This window comes from Oncorhynchus gorbuscha, linkage group LG10 (assembly GCF_021184085.1).
Source record: "Oncorhynchus gorbuscha isolate QuinsamMale2020 ecotype Even-year linkage group LG10, OgorEven_v1.0, whole genome shotgun sequence".
Taxonomy (NCBI): Eukaryota; Metazoa; Chordata; class Actinopteri; order Salmoniformes; family Salmonidae; genus Oncorhynchus; species Oncorhynchus gorbuscha.
This window is the reverse complement of record NC_060182.1, coordinates 95869552-95895129: the sequence shown is the minus strand read 5'-3', so window position 1 is coordinate 95895129 and position 25578 is coordinate 95869552. Positions and strand designations below refer to the sequence as shown.

General features: G+C 49.4%; 1 protein-coding gene across 1 annotated transcript; it reads right to left on the bottom strand.

Moving 5' to 3' along the window:
• Window positions 1-10: 10 nt before the first annotated feature.
• Window positions 11-20355, bottom strand: LOC124046809 (zinc transporter ZIP9-like). The gene is given in 8 exon segments (XM_046367569.1): window positions 11-1546; window positions 1766-1900; window positions 8940-9025; window positions 11431-11499; window positions 13127-13333; window positions 16106-16135; window positions 16138-16213; window positions 19332-20355. Coding segments are annotated over 8 exon segments (942 nt in total). The 5' UTR covers window positions 19434-20355; the 3' UTR covers window positions 11-1309.
• Window positions 20356-25578: the final 5223 nt, after the last annotated feature.

Genomic DNA, 25578 nt, shown 5'->3' with positions numbered 1-25578 from the left:
CAGTGTAATTCATGGGTTGATATAAGTTTAGATTTCTGGGACCAGGGCTTCCATTACGATGTATAATTTAGAGGCTGGTCCTGGGACCAGGGCTTCCATTATGATGTATAATTTAGAGGCTGGTCCTGGGACCAGGGCTTCCATTATGATGTATAATTTAGAGGCTGGTCCTGGGACCAGGGCTTCCATTACGGTGTATAATTTAGAGGCTGGTCCTGGGACCAGGGCTTCCATTACTGTGTATAATTTAGAGACTGGTCCTGGGGCCAGGGCTTCCATTACAGTGTATAATTTCGAGACTGGTCCTGGGGCTTCCATTGTGAGGCTGAAGCAAGACAATCATCCTTCAAGCTGTTTACCCAACAAGGTGGCGGGGATTCCTTTTGTTATCAATTGAACTGCAGATTTCCCCTTTAATAAGCCTCAGTTAACAGGTTTGCTAGAGTCTGTGGACAGCAGTCTTATAGACAACATGTCTCTCAGATGTCCAATGTCCTTTAACAGTACGGTAGATTAATAAATAGCCTATAGATCAGGCCAAAAGTCATAGAAGTGCAACTACTCACATGTAAACTTCTAATTAGTTACTGATTGCACTAGCAAGAATTTAAATATAGACTACATTTCATCTCACAGTAAGAACACCGTGTGTCAGAGTGCAAGCTCAACGTAGCACATAAACAATGCTCTGAAAAGTGAGAGTGAAAAATCACTCTGGATTTAAAACCTTTACTTTTACTGCAAGATGTCACAAATATCTCTTCATTTCTCACAGCCCAGTCCTCAGCAACAAAACAAAAGCAGGTACATTAACGCGAGTTCAGGAGTTGACAGTTCATTTGTAGCACTGAAACAGGATACAACAATGACCAACTCCCCTGCTGTCTGTAAAGCCTACCTAGAGAGACCCCGCCCCCCCCCCCAAAAAATAGAAAAATAAATGTCTGCTTAAAAGAAGCAGAAACCATGGTAGCAGTCTTGTCATCAGTATCAGCAGATAGCACTTCCTTTAGAGTGTTGAACAAGTGGGAGGTCCTTATTACTATGGTTATGACATCATCATCCCTTTGTGTTGTCCAGCGCGGTTCCGATTCCACCCGCAGGTCGTTGTCCCGGCAACGAGGACACAACAACCGCAATCCAACCAAATCAGAAGTCCATCAATAGAACAGGTACATAAAGACATTTGAGATGTGTGATAGAGATGTCTGTTAGGCTGCTTTCCCTCTAAACCCACTCTTCTTCTCTTTTACATCCCTCCTTTCCTCTCCTCCCCTCGGGCTCCTCTGTGTCTACTAGCGGTGTGTGTCTAGTGGTGGTGTCCCACAGACAGCACCAGCGGTAGCAGACAGCCCAGAACCAGAGCCCCAACCTCCACCTTGCTCAGTCCCTTCGCTGCTTCCTTCCCCGGTGTGGGGGAGTGGCTGTGTCCGGTCCCGCCCACCTCAGGCAGAACGTGTACGGTGGCAACATACAGGAAGGTCCCGGCAGAGAACAGCATGGCCACCCCTGTGGCGTTCACGTTGGACAGTGCCTCTTTACTGCTCTGGAGGTAGAGAGGACAAAACAATTGGGGGTAATTAGAATAGGGAGGGGGTTGGCTGGGTATTGGGGAGGGGGGTGGAAGGGGTAGTGGGGAGAAGGGGTAGTGGGGAGAAGGGGTAGTGGGGAGAAGGGGTATTGGGGAGAAGGGGTATTGGGGAGAAGGGGTATTGGGGAGAAGGGGTATTGGGGTATTGGAAGAGATCATAGACAACCAACTGACCTGGCTGAGTCCTACGAAGGTAACTATGGCGAGGACAGGTGCTGCCAGGGCGAAGGCCAGCAGGTGTTTACGGATCCGATTCCTCTCCAGACCAGCATGCATCAGGAAAGAGACCAGGCCAAAAGCAGCTGGGGCCTGGGGGGAACGAAAGAGACAGGGTTTAATTACGAGAGGAATTACAAAGAACAGACACACCTACAAATATAGACGGAGTGTATAAACATTAAGAACAGCTGCTCTTTCCATGACAGACTGACCAGGTCAATCCAGGTGAGAGATATGATCCCTAATTGATGTCACCTGTTACATCCACTTCAAATCAGTGTAGATGAAGGGGAGGAGACATGTAGATGAAGGGGAGGAGACAGGTTAATTAAGGATTTGTAAATCAGGAGAGTAGGTGGATTAGGGAGCTGACTAGTGGTGGCTATTCAGCAGTCTGATGGTCTGAGGGAAGAAACTATTGGCCAGTCTGACATGATGCTCCTGCGCTGCCCGTGTCTGAGTGAAGGAAGTGGGGAGAACAGGCCTTGGCTCGGGTGGTTGAAGTCCCTGATGATCTTCTTGGCCTTCCGGCGACACCTGGTGATGTAGTTGTCCTGGAGGGCAGGCGGTGAGCAGGCAATGGAGCGTTGGGCTGAGCGTTCCACTCTCTGTAGCGCCATGCGGTCTGCGATGGTGGAGTTACTATACCAACAGCCCCTGAAGAACACCGACGGCCCTCGGGGACAGAACACATTTCTTCAGCATCCTGATCTTGAGTAGTCGCTGTCCTGCCTTCTTCGCCACAATGTCAGTGCGGTTTGATATATTTCAGCTCTTCGGAGACGTGTTCGCAGAGGAACTTGAGGAGGGAAAAAAGAAGCTTGACGAAGGCCTCGAGGCCGATATGTAAAACGTATTAAAGAGCAGTGTTACTATCAAAAGCAGTGTGCGGGTTTCTTATTTTCTCTCATTTTATTCAACTGTTATCAAGCACCTGCAAAAAAAGATCGCTCAGATGTGCGAATGCCTTTTGAATTACGCCCGTTGATGAGAATGGAGGCAAGCCTAAACGACTACCGCCCCGTAGCACTCACTTCCGTCATCATGAAGTGCTTTGAGAGACTAGTCAAGGACCATATCACCTCCACCCTACCTGACACCCTAGACCCACTCCAATTTGCTTACCGCCCAAATAGGTCCACAGACGATGCAATCTCAACCACACTGCACACTGCCATAACCCACCTGGACAAGAGGAATACCTATGTGAGAATGCTGTTCATCGACTACAGCTCGGCATTCAACACCATAGTACCCTCCAAGCTCGTCATCAAGCTCGAGACCCTGGGTCTCGACCCCGCCCTGTGCAACTGGGTACTGGACTTCCTGACGGGCCGCCCCCAGGTGGTGAGGGTAGGCAACAACATCTCCTCCCCGCTGATCCTCAACACGGGGCCCCACAAGGGTGCGTTCTGAGCCCTCTCCTGTACTCCCTGTTCACCCACGACTGCGTGGCCACGCACGCCTCCAACTCAATCATCAAGTTTGCGGACGACACAACAGTGGTAGGCTTGATTACCAACAACGACGAGACGGCCTACAGGGAGGAGGTGAGGGCCCTTGGAGTGTGGTGTCAGGAAAATAACCTCACACTCAACGTCAACAAAACTAAGGAGATGATTGTGGACTTCAGGAAACAGCAGAGGGAACACCCCTATCCACATCGATGGAACAGTAGTGGAGAGGGTAGCTAGTTTTAAGTTCCTCGGCATACACATCACAGACAAACTGAATTGGTCCACTCACACTGACAGCGTCGTGAAGAAGGCGCAGCAGCGCCTATTCAACCTCAGGAGGCTGAAGAAATTCGGCTTGTCACCAAAAGCACTCACAAACTTCTACAGATGCACAATCGAGAGCATCCTGGCGGGCTGTATCACCGCCTGGTACGGCAACTGCTCCGCCCTCAACCGTAAGGCTCTCCAGAGGGTAGTGAGGACTGCACAACGCATCACCGGGGGCAAACTACCTGCCCTCCAGGACACCTACACCACCCGTTGTTACAGGAAGGCCATAAAGATCATCAAGGACATCAACCACCCGAACCACTACCTGTTCACCCCGCTATCATCCAGAAGGCGAGGTCAGTACAGGTGCATCAAAGCTGGGACCGAGAGACTGAAAAACAGCTTCTATCTCAAGGCCATCAGACTGTTAAATAGCCACCACTAACATTGAGTGGCTGCTGCCAACACACTGTCATTGACACTGACCCAACTCCAGCCATTTTAATAATGGGAATTGATGGAAATGATGTAAATATATCACTAGCCACTTTAAACAATGCTACCTTATATAATGTTACTTACCCTACATTATTCATCTCATATGCATATGTATATACTGTACTCTACAACATCGACTGCATCCTTATGTAACACATGTATCACTAGCCACTTTAACTATGCCACTTTGTTTACTTTGTCTACACACTCATCTCATATGTATATACTGTACTCGATACCATCTACTGTATGCTGCTCTGTACCATCACTCATTCATATATCCTTATGTACATGTTCCTTATCCCCTTACACTGTGTATAAGACAGTAGTTTTGGAATTGTTAGTTAGATTACTTGTTGGTTATCACTGCATTGTCGGAACTAGAAGCACAAGCATTTCGCTACACTCGCATTAACATCTGCTAACCATGTGTATGTGACAAATAAAATTTGATTTGATTTGATTTTTGATTTGAAGCCCGACATGGTTCCTCCTGAAGTCCACAATCTTCTCCTTTGTTTTGCTGAGGTCGAGGGTGAAGATGTTGACCTGGCACCACGCTGTCAGAGTATCTACCTCCTCCCAGTTAAATAAAAATAAATGTTTTTTTTAAAGTTGGAACTGTGTCATGGGTATACTGGGAGTACAGGATTTCACCCTTGTGGGGCCCCCCGTGTCGAGGTAGTAATGCTGCATAGACAGGAAGTCCAGTCCAGGACAGTTGCATAGACAGGAAGTCCAGTCCAGGACAATTGCATAGACAGGAAGTCCAGTCCAGGACAATTGCATAGACAGGAAGTCCAGGACAGTTGCATAGACAGGAAGTCCAGTCCAGGACAGTTGCATAGACAGGAAGTCCAGTCCAGGACAGTTGCATAGACAGGAAGTCCAGTCCAGGACAGTTGCATAGACAGGAAGTCCAGTCCAGTTGCATAGACAGGAAGTCCAGTCCAGTTGCATAGACAGGAAGTCCAGTCCAGTACAGTTGCATAGACAGGAAGTCCAGTCCAGGACAGTTGCATAGACAGGAAGTCCAGTCCAGGACAGTTACATAGACAGGAAGTCCAGTCCAGGACAGTTGCATAGACAGGAAGTCCAGTCCAGGACAGTTGCATAGACAGGAAGTCCAGTCCAGGACAGTTGCATAGACAGGAAGTCCAGTCCCAGGGCCATGAGCTTTGTGGTGAGTTTAGAGGGCATTATGGTATTGAAGACTGAGTTGTCGTCCATGAACAGCATCCTCACATATTCCTTTTATCCAGGTGGGTAAGGGCAGTGTGTAGTGCTTAAAATTTCCCAGCGGCCTAAAAAAATATCCATTCATTTCGGTCAAAGCGGCCGTTGTGCTGAAAATTATCATTATAATTCCCTTCTCCCGGCTGCCAAATTGCCACACTTCTTTTATTTATTTTATTTAACGAGTCAAGTCAGTTAAAAACAAATTCTTATTTACAATGACGGCCAGACCCGGACAATACTGGGCCAATAGTGCTTCACCCTATGAGACTCCCAATCACCATCAGAAGCAGGACACACCGGAGCTCAAGTTCGAGTCTCATAGCAAAGAGTCTGAAAATAAGATGTTTTTTTCCTTTGTAATAAATGTGCAAAAATGTATTTTAAAAAGTTTTTCGCTTTGTCATTATGGGGTATTGTGATGTCATTATGGGGTATTGTGATGTCATTATGGGGTATTGTGATGTCATTATGGGTTATTCTGATGTCATTATGGGTTATTCTGATGTCATTATGGAGTATTGTGATGTCATTATAGGGTATTGTATGTAGATGGATGAGGAAAATGTTTTATTTAATCAATTTTTTAAATAAAACTAACGTAACATGAGGAAATAGGTGTCTGAATACTTTCCCGATTAAAAGTCTAATTAACGTTTGTGTACATTTATATACACTTCCATACAATCTTAACAGAATAGCTAGTGTTTTCCAGGTTTTCAAATCAATTTAAAATGGGCTTTTTTGGTTAATGACCTTGTTGCTCTAGCAGATGGGCCTTGTTGCACAGGCAGATTGGGCCTCTTTGAAAGCCAAATGAAAATTAGCAAAATCTTTAAACCAGTTTGGCAGTTTGTCTCCCTGTCGGAAGAGAGAGTCGGGTCATGCAGATCTCCCCTTACCACACAAACATGAGAGATGGCTGAGTTTGGGGAAGGTGCTTATAAGGGTGTGGCACCTGAAGTCGGAGATTGCAGAGTTTTTATTTTTTATGAAAATTTCCCTCAACTGCAAGATAAAGAATGGTTGGTTGATTTAGCCTTCCCAGTAGACATCATGGCCTCATGAATGAACTGAACTCCAAAATACAAGGGAGGGAAGGACTTTGTCAAAGCCTTTAAGGGAAAATTACTCCTCCTGACCCGGCAAGTAGAAGCCAACAATCTGACCCACCTTCCAACACTACTAGTCTGTTCCCTATCAGATGACACTACTAGTCTGTTCCCTATCAGATGACACTACTAGTCTGTTCCCTATCAGATGACACTACTAGTCTGTTCCCTATCAGATGACACTACTAGTCTGTTCCCTATCAGATGACACTACTAGTATGTTCCCTATCAGATGACCTTCTGACACTACTAGTCTGTTCCCTATCAGATGACCTTCTGACACTACTAGTCTGTTCCCTATCAGATGACACTACTAGTCTGTTCCCTATCAGATGACCTTCTGACACTACTAGTCTGTTCCCTATCAGATGACCTTCTGACACTACTAGTCTGTTCCCTATCAGATGACACTACTAGTCTGTTCCCTATCAGATGACCTTCTGACACTACTAGTCTGTTCCCTATCAGATGACCTTCTGACACTACTAGTCTGTTCCCTATCAGATGACCTTCTGACACTACTAGTCTGTTCCCTATCAGATGACCTTCTGACACTACTAGTCTGTTCCCTATCAGATGACACTACTAGTCTGTTCCCTATCAGATGACACTACTAGTCTGTTCCCTATCAGATGACACTACTAGTCTGTTCCCTATCAGATGACACTACTAGTCTGTTCCCTATCAGATGACACTACTAGTCTGTTCCCTATCAGATAACACTACTAGTCTGTTCCCTATCAGATGACACTACTAGTCTGTTCCCTATCAGATGACACTACTAGTCTGTTCCCTATCAGATGACCTTCTGACACTACTAGTCTGTTCCCTATCAGATGACCTTCTGACACTACTAGTCTGTTCCCTATCAGATGACACTACTAGTCTGTTCCCTATCAGATGACACTACTAGTCTGTTCCCTATCAGACGACCATCGGGAGAAGTAGACATCACTGCTGTTACACATGGAGTAAAACAAACATACAGTCAATAATACAGTAGAAACAAGTCTTTATACAATGTGAGCAAATGAGGTGAGAAGGGAGGTAAAGGCAAAAAAAGGCCATGGTGGCAAAGTAAATACAATATAGCAAGTAAAACACTGGAATGGTAGATTTGCAGTGGAAGAATGTGCAAAGTAGAAATAAAAATAATGGGGTGCAAAGGAGCAAAATAAATAAATAAATTAAATAAATACAGTAGGGAAAGAGGTAGTTGTTTGGGCTAAATTATAGGTGGGCTATGTACAGGTGCAGTAATCTGTGAGCTGCTCTGACAGCTGGTGCTTAAAGCTAGTGAGGGAGATAAGTGTTTCCAGTTTCAGAGATGTTTGTAGTTCGTTATTGGCAGCAGAGAACTGGAAGGAGAGGCGGCCAAAGGAAGAATTGGTTTTAGGGGTGACCAGAGAGATATACCTGCTGGAGCACGTGCTACAGGTGGGTGACGCTATGGTGACCAGCGAGCTGAGATAAGGGGGGACTTTACCTAGCAGGGTCTTGTAGATGACATGGAGCCAGTGGGTTTGGCGACGAGTATGAAGCGAGGGCCAGCCAACGAGAGCGTACAGGTCACAATAGTGGGTAGTATATGGGGCTTTGGTGACAAAACGGATTGCACTGTGATAGACTGCATCCAATTTGTTGAGTAGGGTATTGGAGGCTAATTTGTAAATGATATCGTCGAGGATTGGTAGGATGGTCACTTCACTTCTCACACTGATTGAGTAGTTTAAACGTAAATGTTGAGCTCTCTCTCTCTCTCTCTCTCGCTTTCTTGCGTTTTTGTTCATACCCGTTAAGAGTTCTGTCCGTGGTCCTGAATGCAGTGTACTTTTCCCTCCATGTGGTTCATTGTTTAATAATGAAAATACCCACCAGAAGGAGAACATGGATGTGGTTTATTTCTGTGCACGTTAAACAAGTTAAATAAGTAGCCTATCTGGACGTGATTTACAGTATATATATATATATATATATATATATATATATATATATATATATATATATATTTACAGTATATATATATATTTACAGTATATATATATATATTTACAGTATATATATATATATTTACAGTATATATATATATATATTATATATCTGTAGTTATATACATGATGGATGATTCTGGCCAACGATGGTAAAAATATACTCTAAATGTGGCCATCCGTGGAAAATAATTGTCCAGGCTCTAGAAGCACGTCACGAAGCTTCGGGTCGGAGGTCATTCGGGTCAGAGGTCATTTCCCAGGGATGTTCATACCTGTGCGGAAGCTTTCAATATACTATGCATCACGAATTCACTGAAATGCTTCGACTATTTAGGCAGTTACATGAAAACTGAGTTGAATTGGTTCAACTAACTCCTAGTGCCATCAACTTGGCAGGCTTTTCTCAAGAGGGTGGGTGGGGCACGTCACGTTGTGTTTAAAGAGACAGAGGATCCGATGTGGAAGGAAGGAGGCTGTGAAACAACACCTTATCATTACATCCACGCTGAGATGGACCGCTGAAAACAAAAAGTTGGCAGATAAACAAGATGAACTGTCACTGTACCTTGTGAAGCATGATGGCCACAAAGACAATGAGCTGAACACTGGTCTGGGAAGTTGAAGCCGCTGCTCCGAGAGCCACTCCGTCAGCTGGAAGATCAGAAACACCTTTATTTAACCAGCACACTGTGCAAAACATTAAGAACACCTGCTCTAAAGTTGGGTAAAATTAGAGGAACATTCATTCTTTATATTAATGTAGTGTAGGCTATGCTGCAGCAAATGTAGACCTAACTGTCGCAATAAAAAAAAGTTACAATGATGAGATGATCGGTCTACAGGCATTGTGAACTACTGCTCCACACTGAGAGGGTCTGCCTGTCCCTCCCTCCACACTGAGAGGGTCTGCCTGTCCCTCCCTCCACACTGAGAGGGTCTGCCTGTCCCTCCCTCCACACTGAGAGGGTCTGCCTGTCCCTCCCTCCACACTGAGAGGGTCTGCCTGTCCCTCCCTCCACACTGAGAGGGTCTGCCTGTCCCTCCCTCCACACTGAGAGGGTCTGCCTGTCCCTCCCTCCACACTGAGACGGTCTGCCTGTCCCTCCCTCCACACTGAGAGGGTCTGCCTGTCCCTCCCTCCACACTGAGAGGGTCTGCCTGTCCCTCCCTCCACACTGAGAGGGTCTGCCTGTCCCTCCCTCCACACTGAGAGGGTCTGCCTGTCCCTCCCTCCACACTGAGACGGTCTGCCTGTCCCTCCTCCACACTGAGAGGGTCTGCCTGTCCCTCCATCCACACTGAGAGGGTCTGCCTGTCCCTCCCTCCACACTGAGAGGGTCTGCCTGTCCCTCCCTCCACACTGAGAGGGTCTGCCTGTCCCTCCCTCCACACTGAGAGGGTCTGCCTGTCCCTCCCTCCACACTGAGAGGGTCTGCCTGTCCCTCCCTCCACACTGAGAGGGTCTGCCTGTCCCTCCCTCCACACTGAGAGGGTCTGCCTGTCCCTCCCTCCACACTGAGAGGGTCTGCCTGTCCCTCCCTCCACACTGAGACGGTCTGCCTGTCCTCCACACTGAGACGGTCTGCCTGTCCTCCACACAGACGGTCTGCCTGTCCTCCACACTGAGACGGTCTGCCTGTCCTCCACACTGAGACGGTCTGCCTGTCCTCCACACTGCGACGGTCTGCCTGTCCTCCACACTGCGACGGTCTGCCTGTCCCTCCCTCCACACTGAGAGGGTCTACCTGTCCCTACCTCCACACTGAGAGGGTCTGCCTGTCCTCCACACTGAGACGGTCTGCCTGTCCCTCCCTCCACACTGAGACGGTCTGCCTGTCCCTCCCTCCACACTGAGACGGTCTGCCTGTCCTCCACACTGAGAGGGTCTGCCTGTCCTCCACACTGAGAGGGTCTGCCTGTCCTCCACACTGAGACGGTCTGCCTGTCCTCCACACTGAGACGGTCTGCCTGTCCTCCACACTGAGAGGGTCTGCCTGTCCTCCACACTGAGAGGGTCTGCCTGTCCTCCACACTGAGAGGGTCTGCCTGTCCTCCACACTGAGAGGGTCTGCCTGTCCTCCACACTGAGAGGGTCTGCCTGTCCTCCACACTGAGAGGGTCTGCCTGTCCTCCACACTGAGAGGGTCTGCCTGTCCTCCACACTGAGAGGGTCTGCCTGTCCTCCACACTGAGAGGGTCTGCCTGTCCTCCACACTGAGAGGGTCTGCCTGTCCTCCACACTGAGAGGGTCTGCCTGTCCTCCACACTGAGAGGGTCTGCCTGTCCTCCACACTGAGAGGGTCTGCCTGTCCTCCACACTGAGAGGGTCTGCCTGTCCTCCACACTGAGAGGGTCTGCCTGTCCTCCACACTGAGACGGTCTGCCTGTCCTCCACACTGAGACGGTCTGCCTGTCCTCCACACTGAGAGGGTCTGCCTGTCCTCCACACTGAGAGGGTCTGCCTGTCCTCCACACTGAGAGGGTCTGCCTGTCCTCCACACTGAGAGGGTCTGCCTGTCCTCCACACTGAGAGGGTCTGCCTGTCCTCCACACTGAGAGGGTCTGCCTGTCCTCCACACTGAGAGGGTCTGCCTGTCCTCCACACTGAGAGGGTCTGCCTGTCCTCCACACTGAGAGGGTCTGCCTGTCCTCCACACTGTGACGGTCTGCCTGTCCTCCACACTGTGACGGTCTGCCTGTCCTCCACACTGTGACGGTCTGCCTGTCCTCCACACTGAGACGGTCTGCCTGTCCTCCACACTGAGACGGTCTGCCTGTCCTCCACACTGAGACGGTCTGCCTGTCCTCCACACTGAGACGGTCTGCCTGTCCCTCCCTCCACACTGAGACGGTCTGCCTGTCCTCCACACTGAGACGGTCTGCCTGTCCCTCCCTCCACACTGAGACAGTCTACCTGTCCTCCACACAGAGGGTCTGCCTGTCCCTCCCTCCAGTAGATAGGATGCAGAATCCAGCTACAAGCCTCCATAGACTTCCACTGTCTCTTCTTCCTAAAACATGTTGATCTGAAACACTGCATCAGGAAGCCATCTTACCTGCTGCATGGACCACTAGTCCCAAGGTGGTGGTGATCTTGGAGCTGGCAACCCTCGCAGACTCTGGATCTAAACACACACACACCAAATCAGACAGACAGACAGACAGACAGACAGACAGACAGACAGACAGACAGACAGACAGACAGACAGACAGACAGACAGACAGACAGACAGACAGACAGACAGACAGACAGACAGACAGACAGACAGACAGACAGACAGACAGACAGACAGACAGACAGACAGACAGACAGACAGACAGACAGACAGACAGACAGACAGACAGACAGACAGACAGACAGACAGACAGACAGACAGACAGACACCAAGTCAGACACACACACACACACACACACCAAGTCAGTCAGTCAGACACACACACACACACACACACCAAGTCAGTCAGTCAGACACACACACATACACACACCAAGTCAGTCAGACACACACACATCAAGTCAGTCAGTCAGTCAGACACACACACACCAAGTCAGTCAGTCAGTCAGAGACAGACAGACAGTGTGTCCAGCCAGACTGACCGTCAGCACTGCTGTGTGTGTGTGTGTGTGTGTGTGTGTGTGTGTGTGTGTGTGTGTGTGTGTGTGTGTGTGTGTGTGTGTGTGTGTGTGTGTGTGTGTGTGTGTGTGTGTGTGTGTGTGTGTGTGTGTGTGTGTGTGTGTGTGTGTGTGTGTGTGTGTGGACTGACCGTCAGCACTGCTGTGTGTGTGTGTGTGTGTGTGTGTGTGTGTGTGTGTGTGTGTGTGTGTGTGTGTGTGTGTGTGTGTGTGTGTGTGTGTGTGTGTGTGTGTGTAGACTGACCGTCAGCACTGCTGTGTGTGCGTGTGTGTGTGTAGACTGACCGTCAGCACTGCTGTGTGTGTGTGTAGACTGACCTTCAGCACTGCTGTGTGTGTGTGTGTGTAGACTGACCGTCAGCACTGCTGTGTGTGTGTGTGTAGACTGACCGTCAGCACTGCTGTGTGTGCGTGTGTGTGTGTGTGTAGACTGACCGTCAGCACTGCTGTGTGTGCGTGTGTAGACTGACCGTCAGCACTGCTGTGCGTGTGTGTGCGTGTGTGTGCGTGAGTGTGCGTGCGTGCAGACTGACCGTCAGCACTGCTGTGTGTGTGTGTGTGTGTGTGTGTGTGTGTGTGTGTGTGTGTGTGTGTGTGTGTGTGTGTGTGTGTGTGTGTGTGTGTGTGTGTGTGTGTGTGTGTGTGTGTGTGTGTGTGTGTGTGTGTGTGTGTGTGTGTAGACTGACCGTCAGCACTGCTGTGTGTGTGTGTGTGTGTGTGTGTAGACTGACCGTCAGCACTGCTGTGTGTGTGTGTGTGTGTGTGTGTGTGTGTGTGTGTGTGTGTGTGTGTGTGTGTGTGTGTGTGTGTGTGTGTGTGTGTGTGTGTGTGTGTGTGTGTGTGTGTGTAGACTGACCGTCAGCACTGCTGTGTGTGCGTGTGTGTGTGTGTAGACTGACCGTCAGCACTGCTGTGTGTGCGTGCGTAGACTGACCGTCAGCACTGCTGTGCGTGTGCGTGCGTGCGTAGACTGACCGTCAGCACTGCTGTGTGTGTGTGTGTGTGTGTGTGTGTGTGTGTGTGTGTGTGTGTGTGTGTGTGTGTGTGTGTGTGTGTGTGTGTGTGTGTGTGTGTGTGTGTGTGTGTGTGTGTGTGTGTGTGTGTCCATCCAGACTGACCGTCAGCACTGCTGTGTACGTGGGCGCTTCCGATCTGGTCGACCAGCAGCATGAAGACGAACCCCAGGACCAGAGAAACCCCAATGTAGGCATGGAGGTGCTCGTGGCTGTGGCTGTGCTCCCCACTGACCCCCAGAGCTGCATCCACACCTTCCCTGGGCTCAGACACCCCCACCCCCTCCACCTGGCCAGGGGCGTGGTGCACACCTACACAGAGAGAGAGACTGAGACCCTAACCCAGACAGTAGAGACTGAGACCCGAACAGTAGAGACTGAGACCATAACCCAGATAGTAGAGACTGAGACGCTAACAGTAGAGACTGAGACCCTATCCCAGACAGTAGAGACTGAGACCCTAAAAGTAGAGACAGAGACCCAGACAGTAGAGACAGAGACCCTGACAGGAGAGACTGAGACCCTAAAAGTAGAGACTGAGACCCTAAAAGTAGAGACAGAGACCCAGACAGTAGAGACTGAGACCCTAACAGGAGAAACAGAGACCCTAACAGTAGAGACAGAGACCCAGACAGTAGAGACAGAGACCCAGACAGTAGAGACAGAGACCCTAACCCAGACAGTAGAAACAGAGACCCTATCCCTGACAGTAGAGACAGACCCTGACAGGAGAGACTGAGACCCAGACAGTAGAGACAGAGACCCTAACAGTAGAGACAGAGACCCTGACAGGAGAGACAGAGACCCTGACAGTAGAGACTGAGACCCTGACAGTAGAGACTGAGACCCTGACAGTAGAGACTGAGACCCTGACAGTAGAGACTGAGACCCTGACAGTAGAGACTGAGACCCAGACAGTAGAGACAGAGACCCTGACAGTAGAGACAGAGACCCTGACAGTAGAGACCGAGTCCCTAACAGGAGAGACAGAGACCCAGACAGTAGAGACAGAGACCCAGACAGTAGAGACAGAGACCCAGACAGTAGAGACAGAGACCCTAACCCAGACAGTAGAGACAGAGACCCTATCCCAGACAGTAGAGACTGAGACCCAAACAGGAGAGACTGAGACCCTAACCCAGACAGTAGAGACAGAGACCCTAACCCAGACAGTAGAGACAGAGACCCTAACCCAGACAGTAGAGACAGAGACCCTAACACAGACAGTAGAGACAGAGACCCTAACACAGACAGTAGAGACAGAAACCCTAACCCAGACAGTAGAGACAGAGACCCTAACCCAGACAGTAGAGACTGAGACCCTAACACAGACAGTAGAGACTGAGACCCTAACACAGACAGTAGAGACTGATAACCTAACCCAGACAGTAGAGACTAAGACCCTAACCCAGAGAGTAGAGACCGAGACCCTAACCCAGACAGTAGAGACCGAGAGCCTAACCCAGACAATACAGTGCCTTGCAAAAGTATTCACCCCACTTGGTGTTTTTCCTATTTTGTTGCATTACAACCTCTAATTTAAAGTGATTTTTATTTGGATGTTAACATAGAAACTCTGAACATCCCACGGAGCATCATTAAACCCATTATTAAAAATTGGAAAGAATATGGCACCACAACAAACCTGCAAAGAGAGGGCCGCCCACCAACACTCACAGAACAGCCAAAGAGAGCATTAATCAGAGAGGCAACAAAGAGACCAAAGATAATCATGAAGGAGCTGCAAAGATCCACAGTGGAAATGATAGTATCTGTCCATAGGACCACTTTAAGCCGTACACTCCACAGAGTTGGGCTCTACGGAAGAGTGGCCAGAAAAAAACCATTGCTTAAATAAATAAATAAATAAATAAGCAAACACGTTTGGTGTTTCGCCAAAAGGCATGTGGGAGACTCCCCAAACATATGGAAGAAGGTACTCTGGTCAGATGAGACTAAAATTGAGCTTTTTGGCTATCAAGGAAAACGCTATGTCTGGCACAAACCCAACACTTCCCATCACCCCGAGAACACCATCCCCCATCCCCAAGCATGGTTGTGGTCGCATCATGCTGTGGGGATGTTTTTAATCAAGTGTAATGTAGGATACGACTGAAATTTTGCAGGTGAGGAGAAAGCTAGTCATGAAGCGCTGGGTATCTTGTCGTAACATGCAAGATCTGAATTAGGCCCACAGTAATATACCTACGGAGGAGCGGCATCTATGAAGGAACTTCGAATGTCTTTGAAATTCAGAGAGTTTACTTCACTAACGTTGGACCAGGGCCAGCTAACGTTGGACCAGAGCCAGCTAACGTTGGACCAGAGCCAGCTAACGTTGGACCAGGGCTAGCTAACGTTGGACCAGGGCTAGTTAACGTTGGACCAGGGCTAGTTAACGTTGGACCAGGGCTAGTTAACGTTGGACCAGGGCTAGTTAACGTTGGACCAGGGCTAGCTAACGTTGGACCAGGGCTAGCTAACGTTGGACCAGGGCTAGCTAACGTTGGACCAGGGCTAGCTAACGTTGGACCAGGGCTAGCTAACGTTGGACCAGGGGCTAACGCGTTGGACCAGGGCTAGCTAACGTTGGACCAGGGCTAGCTAACGTTGGACCAGGGCTAGCTAACGTTGGACCAGGGCTAGTTAACGTTGGACCAGGGCTAGTTAACGTTGGACCAGGGCTAGTTAACGTTGGACCAGGGCTAGTTAACGTTGGACCAGGGCTAGCTAACGTTGGACGAGGGCTAGCTAACGTTGGACGAGGGCTAGCTAACGTTGGACCAGGGCTAGCTAACGTTGGACCAGGGCTAGTTAACGTTGGACCAGGGCTAGCTAACGTTGGACCAGGGCTAGCTAACGTTGGACCAGGGCTAGCTAACGTTGGACCAGGGCTAGCTAACGTTGGACCAGGGCTAGCTAACGTTGGACCAGAGCTAGCTAACGTTGGACCAGAGCTAGCTAACGTTGGACCAGAGCTAGCTAACGTTGGACCAGAGCTAGCTAACGTTGGACCAGAGCTAGCTAACGTTGGACCAGGATAAAGGGAATAGGGTTCCATTTGGTATGCAGATTGAGTCTCACCCTCCAGGACCTCCTCGTACAGGGCATGGACCCCTCGGGGATGATGACAGCCAGGGCAGTACCACACAGCAGCCCTGCTCCCAGGACCGTCACCAGCTTCAGCTTCTCCTGCAGGACCGGACAACCAGGACAGAGGGTTCATCAGCAGGACAACCAGGACAGGGAGGGTTCATCAACAGGACAACCAGGACAGGGGAGGTTCATCAGCAGGACAGGGGGGTTCATCAACAGGACAACCAGGACAGGGGCGGTTCATCAGCAGGACAACCAGGACAGGGGGTTCATCAGCAGGACAACTAGGACAGGGGGTTCATCAGCAGGACAGGGGGTTCATCAACAGGACAACCAGGACAGGGGGTTCATCAACAGGACAACCAGGACAGGGGGTTCATCAGCAGGACAACCAGGACAGGGGGGTTCATCAGCAGGACAACCAGGACAGGGGGTTCATCAGCAGGACAACCAGGACAGGGGGTTCATCAACAGGACAACCAGGACAGGGGGTTCATCAGCAGGACAACCAGGACAGGGGGTTCATCAACAGGACAACCAGGACAGGGGGTTCATCAACACGACAACCAGGACAGGGGGTTCATCAACAGGACAACCAGGACAGGGGGTTCATCAGCAGGACAACCAGGACAGGGGGTTCATCAACAGGACAACCAGGACAGGGGGTTCATCAACAGGACAACCAGGACAGGGGGTTCATCAGCAGGACAACCAGGACAGGGGGGTTCATCAGCAGGACAACCAGGACAGGGGGTTCATCAGCAGGACAACCAGGACAGGGGGTTCATCAACAGGACAACCAGGACAGGGGGTTCATCAGCAGGACAACCAGGACAGGGGGTTCATCAACAGGACAACCAGGACAGGGGGGTTCATCAACAGGACAACCAGGACAGGGGGTTTCATCAGCAGGACAACCAGGACAGGGGGTTCATCAACAGGACAACCAGGACAGGGGGGTTCATCAACAGGACAACCAGGACAGGGGGTTCATCAACAGGACAACCAGGACAGGGGGTTCATCAGCAGGACAACCAGGACAGGGGGTTCATCAACAGGACAACCAGGACAGGGGGGTTCATCAGCAGGACAACCAGGACAGGGGGGTTCATCAGCAGGACAACCAGGACAGGGGGGTTCATCAGCAGGACAACCAGGACAGGGGGTTCATCAGCAGGACAACCAGGACAGGGGGTTCATCAGCAGGACAACCAGGACAGGGGGTTCATCAACAGGACAACCAGGACAGGGGGTTCATCAACAGGACAACCAGGACAGGGGGTTCATTAACAGGACAACCAGGACAGGGGGTTCATCAGCAGGACAACCAGGACAGGGGGGTTCATCAGCAGGACAACCAGGACAGGGGGTTCATCAACAGGACAACCAGGACAGGGGGGTTCATCAGCAAGACAACCAGGACAGGGGGTTCATCAACAGGACAACCAGGACAGGGGGTTCATCAGCAGGACAACCAGGACAGGGGGTTCATCAGCAGGACAACCAGGACAGGGGGTTCATCAACAGGACAACCAGGACAGGGGGGTTCATCAGCAGGACAACCATGACAGGGGGTTCATCAACAGGACAACCAGGACAGGGGGTTCATCAGCAGGACAACCAGGACAGGGGGTTCATCAGCAGGACAACCAGGACAGGGGGTTCATCAACAGGACAACCAGGACAGGGGGTTCATCAGCAGGACAACCAGGACAGGGGGTTCATCAACAGGACAACCAGGACAGGGGGTTCATCAGCAGGACAACCAGGACAGGGGGTTCATCAGCAGGACAACCAGGACAGGGGGGTTCATCAACAGGACAACCAGGACAGGGGGTTCATCAGCAGGACAACCAGGACAGGGGGTTCATCAGCAGGACAACCAGGACAGGGGGGTTCATCAGCAGGACAACCAGGACAGGGGGGTTCATCAGCAGGACAACCAGGACAGGGGGTTCATCAGCAGGACAACCAGGACAGGGGGTTCATCAGCAGGACAACCAGGACAGGGGGTTCATCAACAGGACAACCAGGACAGGGGGTTCATCAACAGGACAACCAGGACAGGGGGTTCATCAGCAGGACAACCAGGACAGGGGGTTCATCAACAGGACAACCAGGACAGGGGGGTTCATCAGCAGGACAACCAGGACAGGGGGTTCATCAGCAGGACAACCAGGACAGGGGGTTCATCAGCAGGACAACCAGGACAGGGGGTTCATCAACAGGACAACCAGGACAGGGGGTTCATCAACAGGACAACCAGGACAGGGGGTTCATCAACAGGACAACCAGGACAGGGGGTTCATCAACAGGACAACCAGGACAGGGGGTTCATCAACAGGACAACCAGGACAGGGGGTTCATCAACAGGACAACCAGGACAGGGGGTTCATTAACAGGACAACCAGGACAGGGGGTTCATCAGCAGGACAACCAGGACAGGGGGTTCATCAACAGGACAACCAGGACAGGGGGTTCATCAACAGGACAACCAGGACAGGGGGTTCATCAGCAGGACAACCAGGACAGGGGGTTCATCAACAGGACAACCAGGACAGGGGGGGTTCATCAGCAGGACAACCAGGACAGGGGGTTCATCAGCAGGACAACCAGGACAGGGGGTTCATCAGCAGGACAACCAGGACAGGGGGTTCATCAACAGGACAACCAGGACAGGGGGTTCATCAACAGGACAACCAGGACAGGGGGTTCATCAACAGGACAACCAGGACAGGGGGGTTCATCAACAGGACAACCAGGACAGGGGGTTCATCAACAGGACAACCAGGACAGGGGGGTTCATTAACAGGACAACCAGGACAGGGTGGGGTTCATCAGCAGGACAACCAGGACAGGGGGTTCATCAGCAGGACAACCAGGACAGGGGGTTCATCAACAGGACAACCAGGACAGGGGGTTCATCAACAGGACAGGGAGGGGTAGGTCAACACATTAACTTTGGCCTCGGAATAGCAATTATTAGGCTAGCTAACATCACTGAAGATGTAGAATTGCATGTTACAGTTAGTACAGTCTGATTGATACAATAAAATCAAATAAAATCGTACGTCACATACACATGATTAGCAGATGTTAATGTAGCGAAATGTGTGCCTTTATATGCATAGTAATCTTAGTAGCTAAGGACTTCTGCTGAAGTCTCCACTTCAAGTTTAATTTGGTCACACAGCAAAGTTTGAGTGCTACTCACCTCTGAGAAGTTGACAGCCAGAGGAATGGTTCCAGACACATAACATCCCACTAGCATTGCCAGGGACAGCAGGCTGATCGAAGTGAAGTCGTCCATAGACATAATTGCAGCTGTGCTTTGCTATGCAACAATTAGCCTGACTATTGGAAAGTGGTAGCTAGAGCGGTAAACAGACTACTCTGAATCCAGAAACCGACTAGATAGATAGGTTGGCAAGCTTGACTGCTAGACAGATAACGCCAAGTATTTAAAAAATAACAAGACATCAAAATGTACTTCTCTTTTCCCACTAGCACTGCCTTTGGTGATAAATACTTTGTTGAGGGAAAAATTAACGTGATGTGTCGTCTCACCTAACTATCTTTAAAAAAAAATCCTGAATTTTAAGTCGCTCTTATACTTAACGACTAAAATGTCAAACAATCATTGATCACAAGAATCGCCTTGGTCTAAACAGCCAAGTGGTCAGTTCTGCTAAATAACTCTACAATTTAACCACTACGGCATTGACATTGAACACGGTTGTTTATACAATCATGTCAATCTAGCTAATCTGCTTCTTACTTTTGCAGAAATCTAAACATCATCTAGTAGTAGCTACTGTAACGTTAGCAAAATTAGATAGCATGCTAGGCTAACCCTCTTCCCTCACAAAGTATTGTTGCCTACAGTTGACACGTTGTCATCTCTAGAAAGTGTATTGCCCATATCGTACTCTTCAATGTAGCTATTTTATTTATTTTTGAATAATTTTTGAGCAAAATTAACTGCACTTAGCGATTATTCTTTATAGCTATCTAGCTCGAAATGTTTCTGCCGAATGTAGCACTTCCGGGTAACGCTCATTGTTCACGCCACGTAAACGTGCCACGTACAAAATCTGCATTCTTTCTTTTGTTTACTTTTCTTCTCTGACTTTGTGGACCGATACAGCAGATGTTTCAAACATAAACCAATGTATTACATGTTTTTTAAAAAGTACAACTGTTTCAGCTGGTTGTTGTTCATCTTTTCTTAGAAGTAGTCAGATATATCTTCTCTCTCCCTCAGCCCCATCTCCGCCAGGGGGCGCTTCTGTTGACGGACTGTTAGAGTACCCTTATGGAGAATGTGGCTTCCACTACTACAATTTTACAAATATATATATAAAAAAGCGTATTTAATCATATAATTTTATTTGGCCTTTAATCAACAAGGTAAGTCATTAGAACACATACTATTTTGCCACAATGACATGCACCCTTATGCGTCAAACACAGAAGAATGGGTTGTTAAAATACTCTTACATCAAAACTCCTGAGTGGAGCAGCAGTCTAAGGCACTGCATCTCAGTGCGAAGGCATCAATACAGACACCCTGGTTCGAATCCAGGCTGTGGCAGTGATTGGAAGTCCCATAGGGCAGTGTACAATTGGCCTGGTGTCATCTGGATTTGGTCAGGGTAGGCTTTCATTGTAAATAAGAATTTGTTCTAAACTGACTTGACCTAGTTAAATAAAGGTGACATTAAAAAATATATAATTAAAGTATCTTTCATCATGTGACTTCCTCATCTCTGACTGACTGTGATGAGTGACATCATGTTAGTTCTTCTGATTCCCTCTTGTAAAAACTTTCCCATTGACAACCTGTGCACCTGTCCACTATGATAATGACAATATTATGAGTGAAGAAAAAAAAATCTGCTTTTTTTTCTTAGTTAAATTGTGTACTATCTGATCATTATCTGATCATTATCTTATATTCTATCCTGTGCTGTGCATAACTCATGAATGCGTTTCTCAAGGTTTAACTCATGTTTGTATTCCCCCTCTAAAGGCCTGTCTCTGAAGCAGCCTCCTCCTGCATTGTTTGCTGTTTGGGGTTTTAGGCTGGGTTTCTGTACAGCACTTTGAGATATCAGCTGATGTACGAAGGGCTATATAAATAAATTTGATTTGATTTGATTTGATTTAAAGTTGGGGAAACGAGTCAATCTAAGTTAAGTTCAAGACAACACCACCAAGACTGGCATGTACTACTGGACAAGTGGACTAACTCTGCATCTTCTGTTAGAAACATTTCAATTTGTCCCTGTCCATATAGGTCAATTCCCCTGAGGGAAAAGGGTTAAAACTGTTTTATTTCACCAAAATAGTTATTTAATTCAAGCCAACTTTACAATGTATAATTTCTCTAACTGGTTCAATGTGTGTCTCTCAGTACCTTCTTCATTTGGCCATGCAGTGTTGATGGTAGATGTAGAGGCTGAAGGCTTCAGGGTATAGACCCCTACCCTCCAGACTCAGCTGTCTCTCAGTACATTTACATTACATTTAAGTCATTTAGCAGACGCTCTTATCCAGAGCGACTTATTTGGCCATGCAGTGTTGATGGTTGATGTAGAGGCTGAAGGCTTCAGGTTTAGACTCCTACCCTCCAGGTATAGACCCCTACCCTCCAGACTCAGTTGTCTCTCAGTACCTTCTTCATTTGGCCATGCAGTGTTGATGGTTGATATAGAGGCTGAAGGCTTCAGGTATAGACCCCTACCCTCCAGACTCAGCTGTCTCTCAGTCCCTTCTTCATTTGGCCATGCAGTGTTGATGGTTGATGTAGAGGCTGAAGGCTTCAGGGTATAGACCCCTACCCTCCAGACTCAGCTGTCTCTCAGTCCCTTCTTCATTTGGCCATGCAGTGTTGATGGTTGATATAGAGGCTGAAGGCTTCAGGTATAGACCCCTACCCTCCAGACTCAGCTGTCTCTCAGTACCTTCTTCATTTGGCCATGCAGTGTTGATGGTTGATGTAGAGGCTGAAGGCTTCAGGGTATAGACCCCTACCCTCCAGACTCAGCTGTCTCTCAGTCCCTTCTTCATTTGGCCATGCAGTGTTGATGGTTGATGTAGAGGCTGAAGGCTTCAGGGAAGACAGGAGAGGAACCTCTCTGACTCTTGTCTGTGGATGAGACTCAGCTGTCTCTCAGTGTAGTGTACCAGTGCAACACACAGGGTACCCAGTGAACCCTGCACCTGGGGCCCTGAAAACAAAAACACTCATAGAAGCAATCAGGCACAGAGCTGCGGAGGGTGTGTGTGCGCGTGCGTGCGTGCGTGCGTGGACGTGTGTGTGTGTGTGAGTGGGTGTGTGTGTGGGGGTGTGGGTGGAAAATGAAAAGTTAGTTTCCTTCTATCTTGTGTATTGTATACTACTATATATGCTTGTCACATTCCTGATTGGTCTAATCTAATTGTATTGTTATATTGACAAAGGAAACCATACAAATTAGAATAAAACAAAATAGCTATTGATAATAATAATAATAATATATGCCATTTAGCAGACGCTTTTATCCAAAGCGACTTACAGTCATGCGTGCATACATTCTATGTATGGGTGGTCCCGGGGATCGAACCCACTACCCTGGCGTTACAAGCACCATGCTCTACCAACTGAGCTACACAGGACCACATTGATATAACACACAAACTGAATGACCAGTATATACCCCTACCCAGGTATAGACCCCTACCCAGGTATAGACCCCTACCCAGGTATAGACCCCTACCCAGGTATAGACCCCTACCCAGGTATAGACCCCTACCCTCCAGGTATATACCCCTACCCAGGTATAGACCCCTACCCTCCAGGTATATACCCCTACCCAGGTATAGACCCCTACCCTCCAGGTATATACCCCTACCCAGGTATAGACCCCTACCCTCCAGGTATATACCCCTACCCAGGTATAGACCCCTACCCTCCAGGTATATACCCCTACCCAGGTATAGACCCCTACCCTCCAGGTATATACCCCTACCCAGGTATAGACCCCTACCCTCCAGGTATATACCCCTACCCAGGTATAGACCCCTACCCAGGTATAGACCCCTACCCTCCAGGTATATACCCCTACCACGGTATAGACCCCTACCCTCCAGGTATATACCCCTACCCAGGTATAGACCCCTACCCTCCAGGTATATACCCCTACCCAGGTATAGACCCCTACCCTCCAGGTATATACCCCTACCCAGGTATAGACCCCTACCCTCCAGGTATATACCCCTACCCAGGTATAGACCCCTACCCTCCAGGTATAGACCCCTACCCTCCAGATATATACCCCTACCCAGGTATAGACCCCTACCCTCCAGGTATATACCCCTACCCAGGTATAGACCCCTACCCAGGTATAGACCCCTACCCTCCAGGTATAGACCCCTACCCAGGTATAGACCCCTACCCTCCAGATATATACCCCTACCCAGGTATAGACCCCTACCCAGGTATAGACCCCTACCCTCCAGGTATATACCCCTACCCAGGTATAGACCCCTACCCTCCAGGTATAGACCCCTACCCAGGTATAGACCCCTACCCTCCAGGTATAGACCCCTACCCAGGTATAGACCCCTACCCTCCAGGTATATACCCCTACCCAGGTATAGACCCCTACCCTCCAGGTATATACCCCTACCCAGGTATAGACCCCTACCCTCCAGGTATATACCCCTACCCAGGTATAGACCCCTACCCTCCAGGTATAGACCCCTACCCAGGTATAGACCCCTACCCTCCAGGTATATACCCCTACCCAGGTATAGACCCCTACCCTCCAGGTATATACCCCTACCCAGGTATAGACCCCTACCCAGGTATAGACCCCTACCCAGGTATAGACCCCTACCCAGGTATAGACCCCTACCCTCCAGGTATATACCCCTACCCAGGTATAGACCCCTACCCTCCAGGTATATACCCCTACCCAGGTATAGACCCCTACCCTCCAGGTATATACCCCTACCCAGGTATAGACCCCTACCCTCCAGGTATATACCCCTACCCAGGTATAGACCCCTACCCTCCAGATATATACCCCTACCCAGGTATAGACCCCTACCCTCCAGGTATATACCCCTACCCAGGTATAGACCCCTACCCTCCAGGTATATACCCCTACCCAGGTATAGACCCCTACCCTCCAGGTATATACCCCTACCCAGGTATAGACCCCTACCCTCCAGATATATACCCCTACCCAGGTATAGACCCCTACCCTCCAGGTATATACCCCTACCCAGGTATAGACCCCTACCCTCCAGATATAGACCCCTACCCAGGTATAGACCCCTACCCTCCAGGTATATACCCCTACCCAGGTATAGACCCCTACCCTCCAGGTATATACCCCTACCCAGGTATAGACCCCTACCCAGGTATAGACCCCTACCCAGGTATAGACCCCTACCCAGGTATAGACCCCTACCCTCCAGGTATATACCCCTACCCAGGTATAGACCCCTACCCTCCAGGTATATACCCCTACCCAGGTATAGACCCCTACCCTCCAGGTATATACCCCTACCCAGGTATAGACCCCTACCCTCCAGATATATACCCCTACCCAGGTATAGACCCCTACCCTCCAGGTATATACCCCTACCCAGGTATAGACCCCTACCCTCCAGATATATACCCCTACCCAGGTATAGACCCCTACCCTCCAGGTATATACCCCTACCCAGGTATAGACCCCTACCCTCCAGATATATACCCCTACCCAGGTATAGACCCCTACCCTCCAGGTATATACCCCTACCCAGGTATAGACCCCTACCCTCCAGGTATATACCCCTACCCAGGTATAGACCCCTACCCTCCAGATATATACCCCTACCCAGGTATAGACCCCTACCCTCCAGATATATACCCCTACCCAGGTATAGACCCCTACCCTCCAGGTATATACCCCTACCCAGGTATAGACCCCTACCCTCCAGATATATACCCCTACCCAGGTATAGACCCCTACCCTCCAGGTATATACCCCTACCCAGGTATAGACCCCTACCCTCCAGATATATACCCCTACCCAGGTATAGACCCCTACCCTCCAGGTATATACCCCTACCCAGGTATAGACCCCTACCCTCCAGGTATATACCCCTACCCAGGTATAGACCCCTACCCTCCAGATATATACCCCTACCCAGGTATAGACCCCCACCCTCCAGGTATAGACCCCTACCCAGGTATAGACCCCTACCCTCCAGGTATAGACCCCTACCCAGGTATATACCCCTACCCTCCAGATATATACCCCTAACCAGGTATAGACCCCTACCCTCCAGGTATATACCCCTACCCAGGTATAGACCCCTACCCTCCAGGTATATACCCCTACCCAGGCATTGCCCCCTACCCTCCAGGTATAGATCAGTTTAGCCCCCTACCCTCCAGTTATAGACCAGTATAACCCCCTACC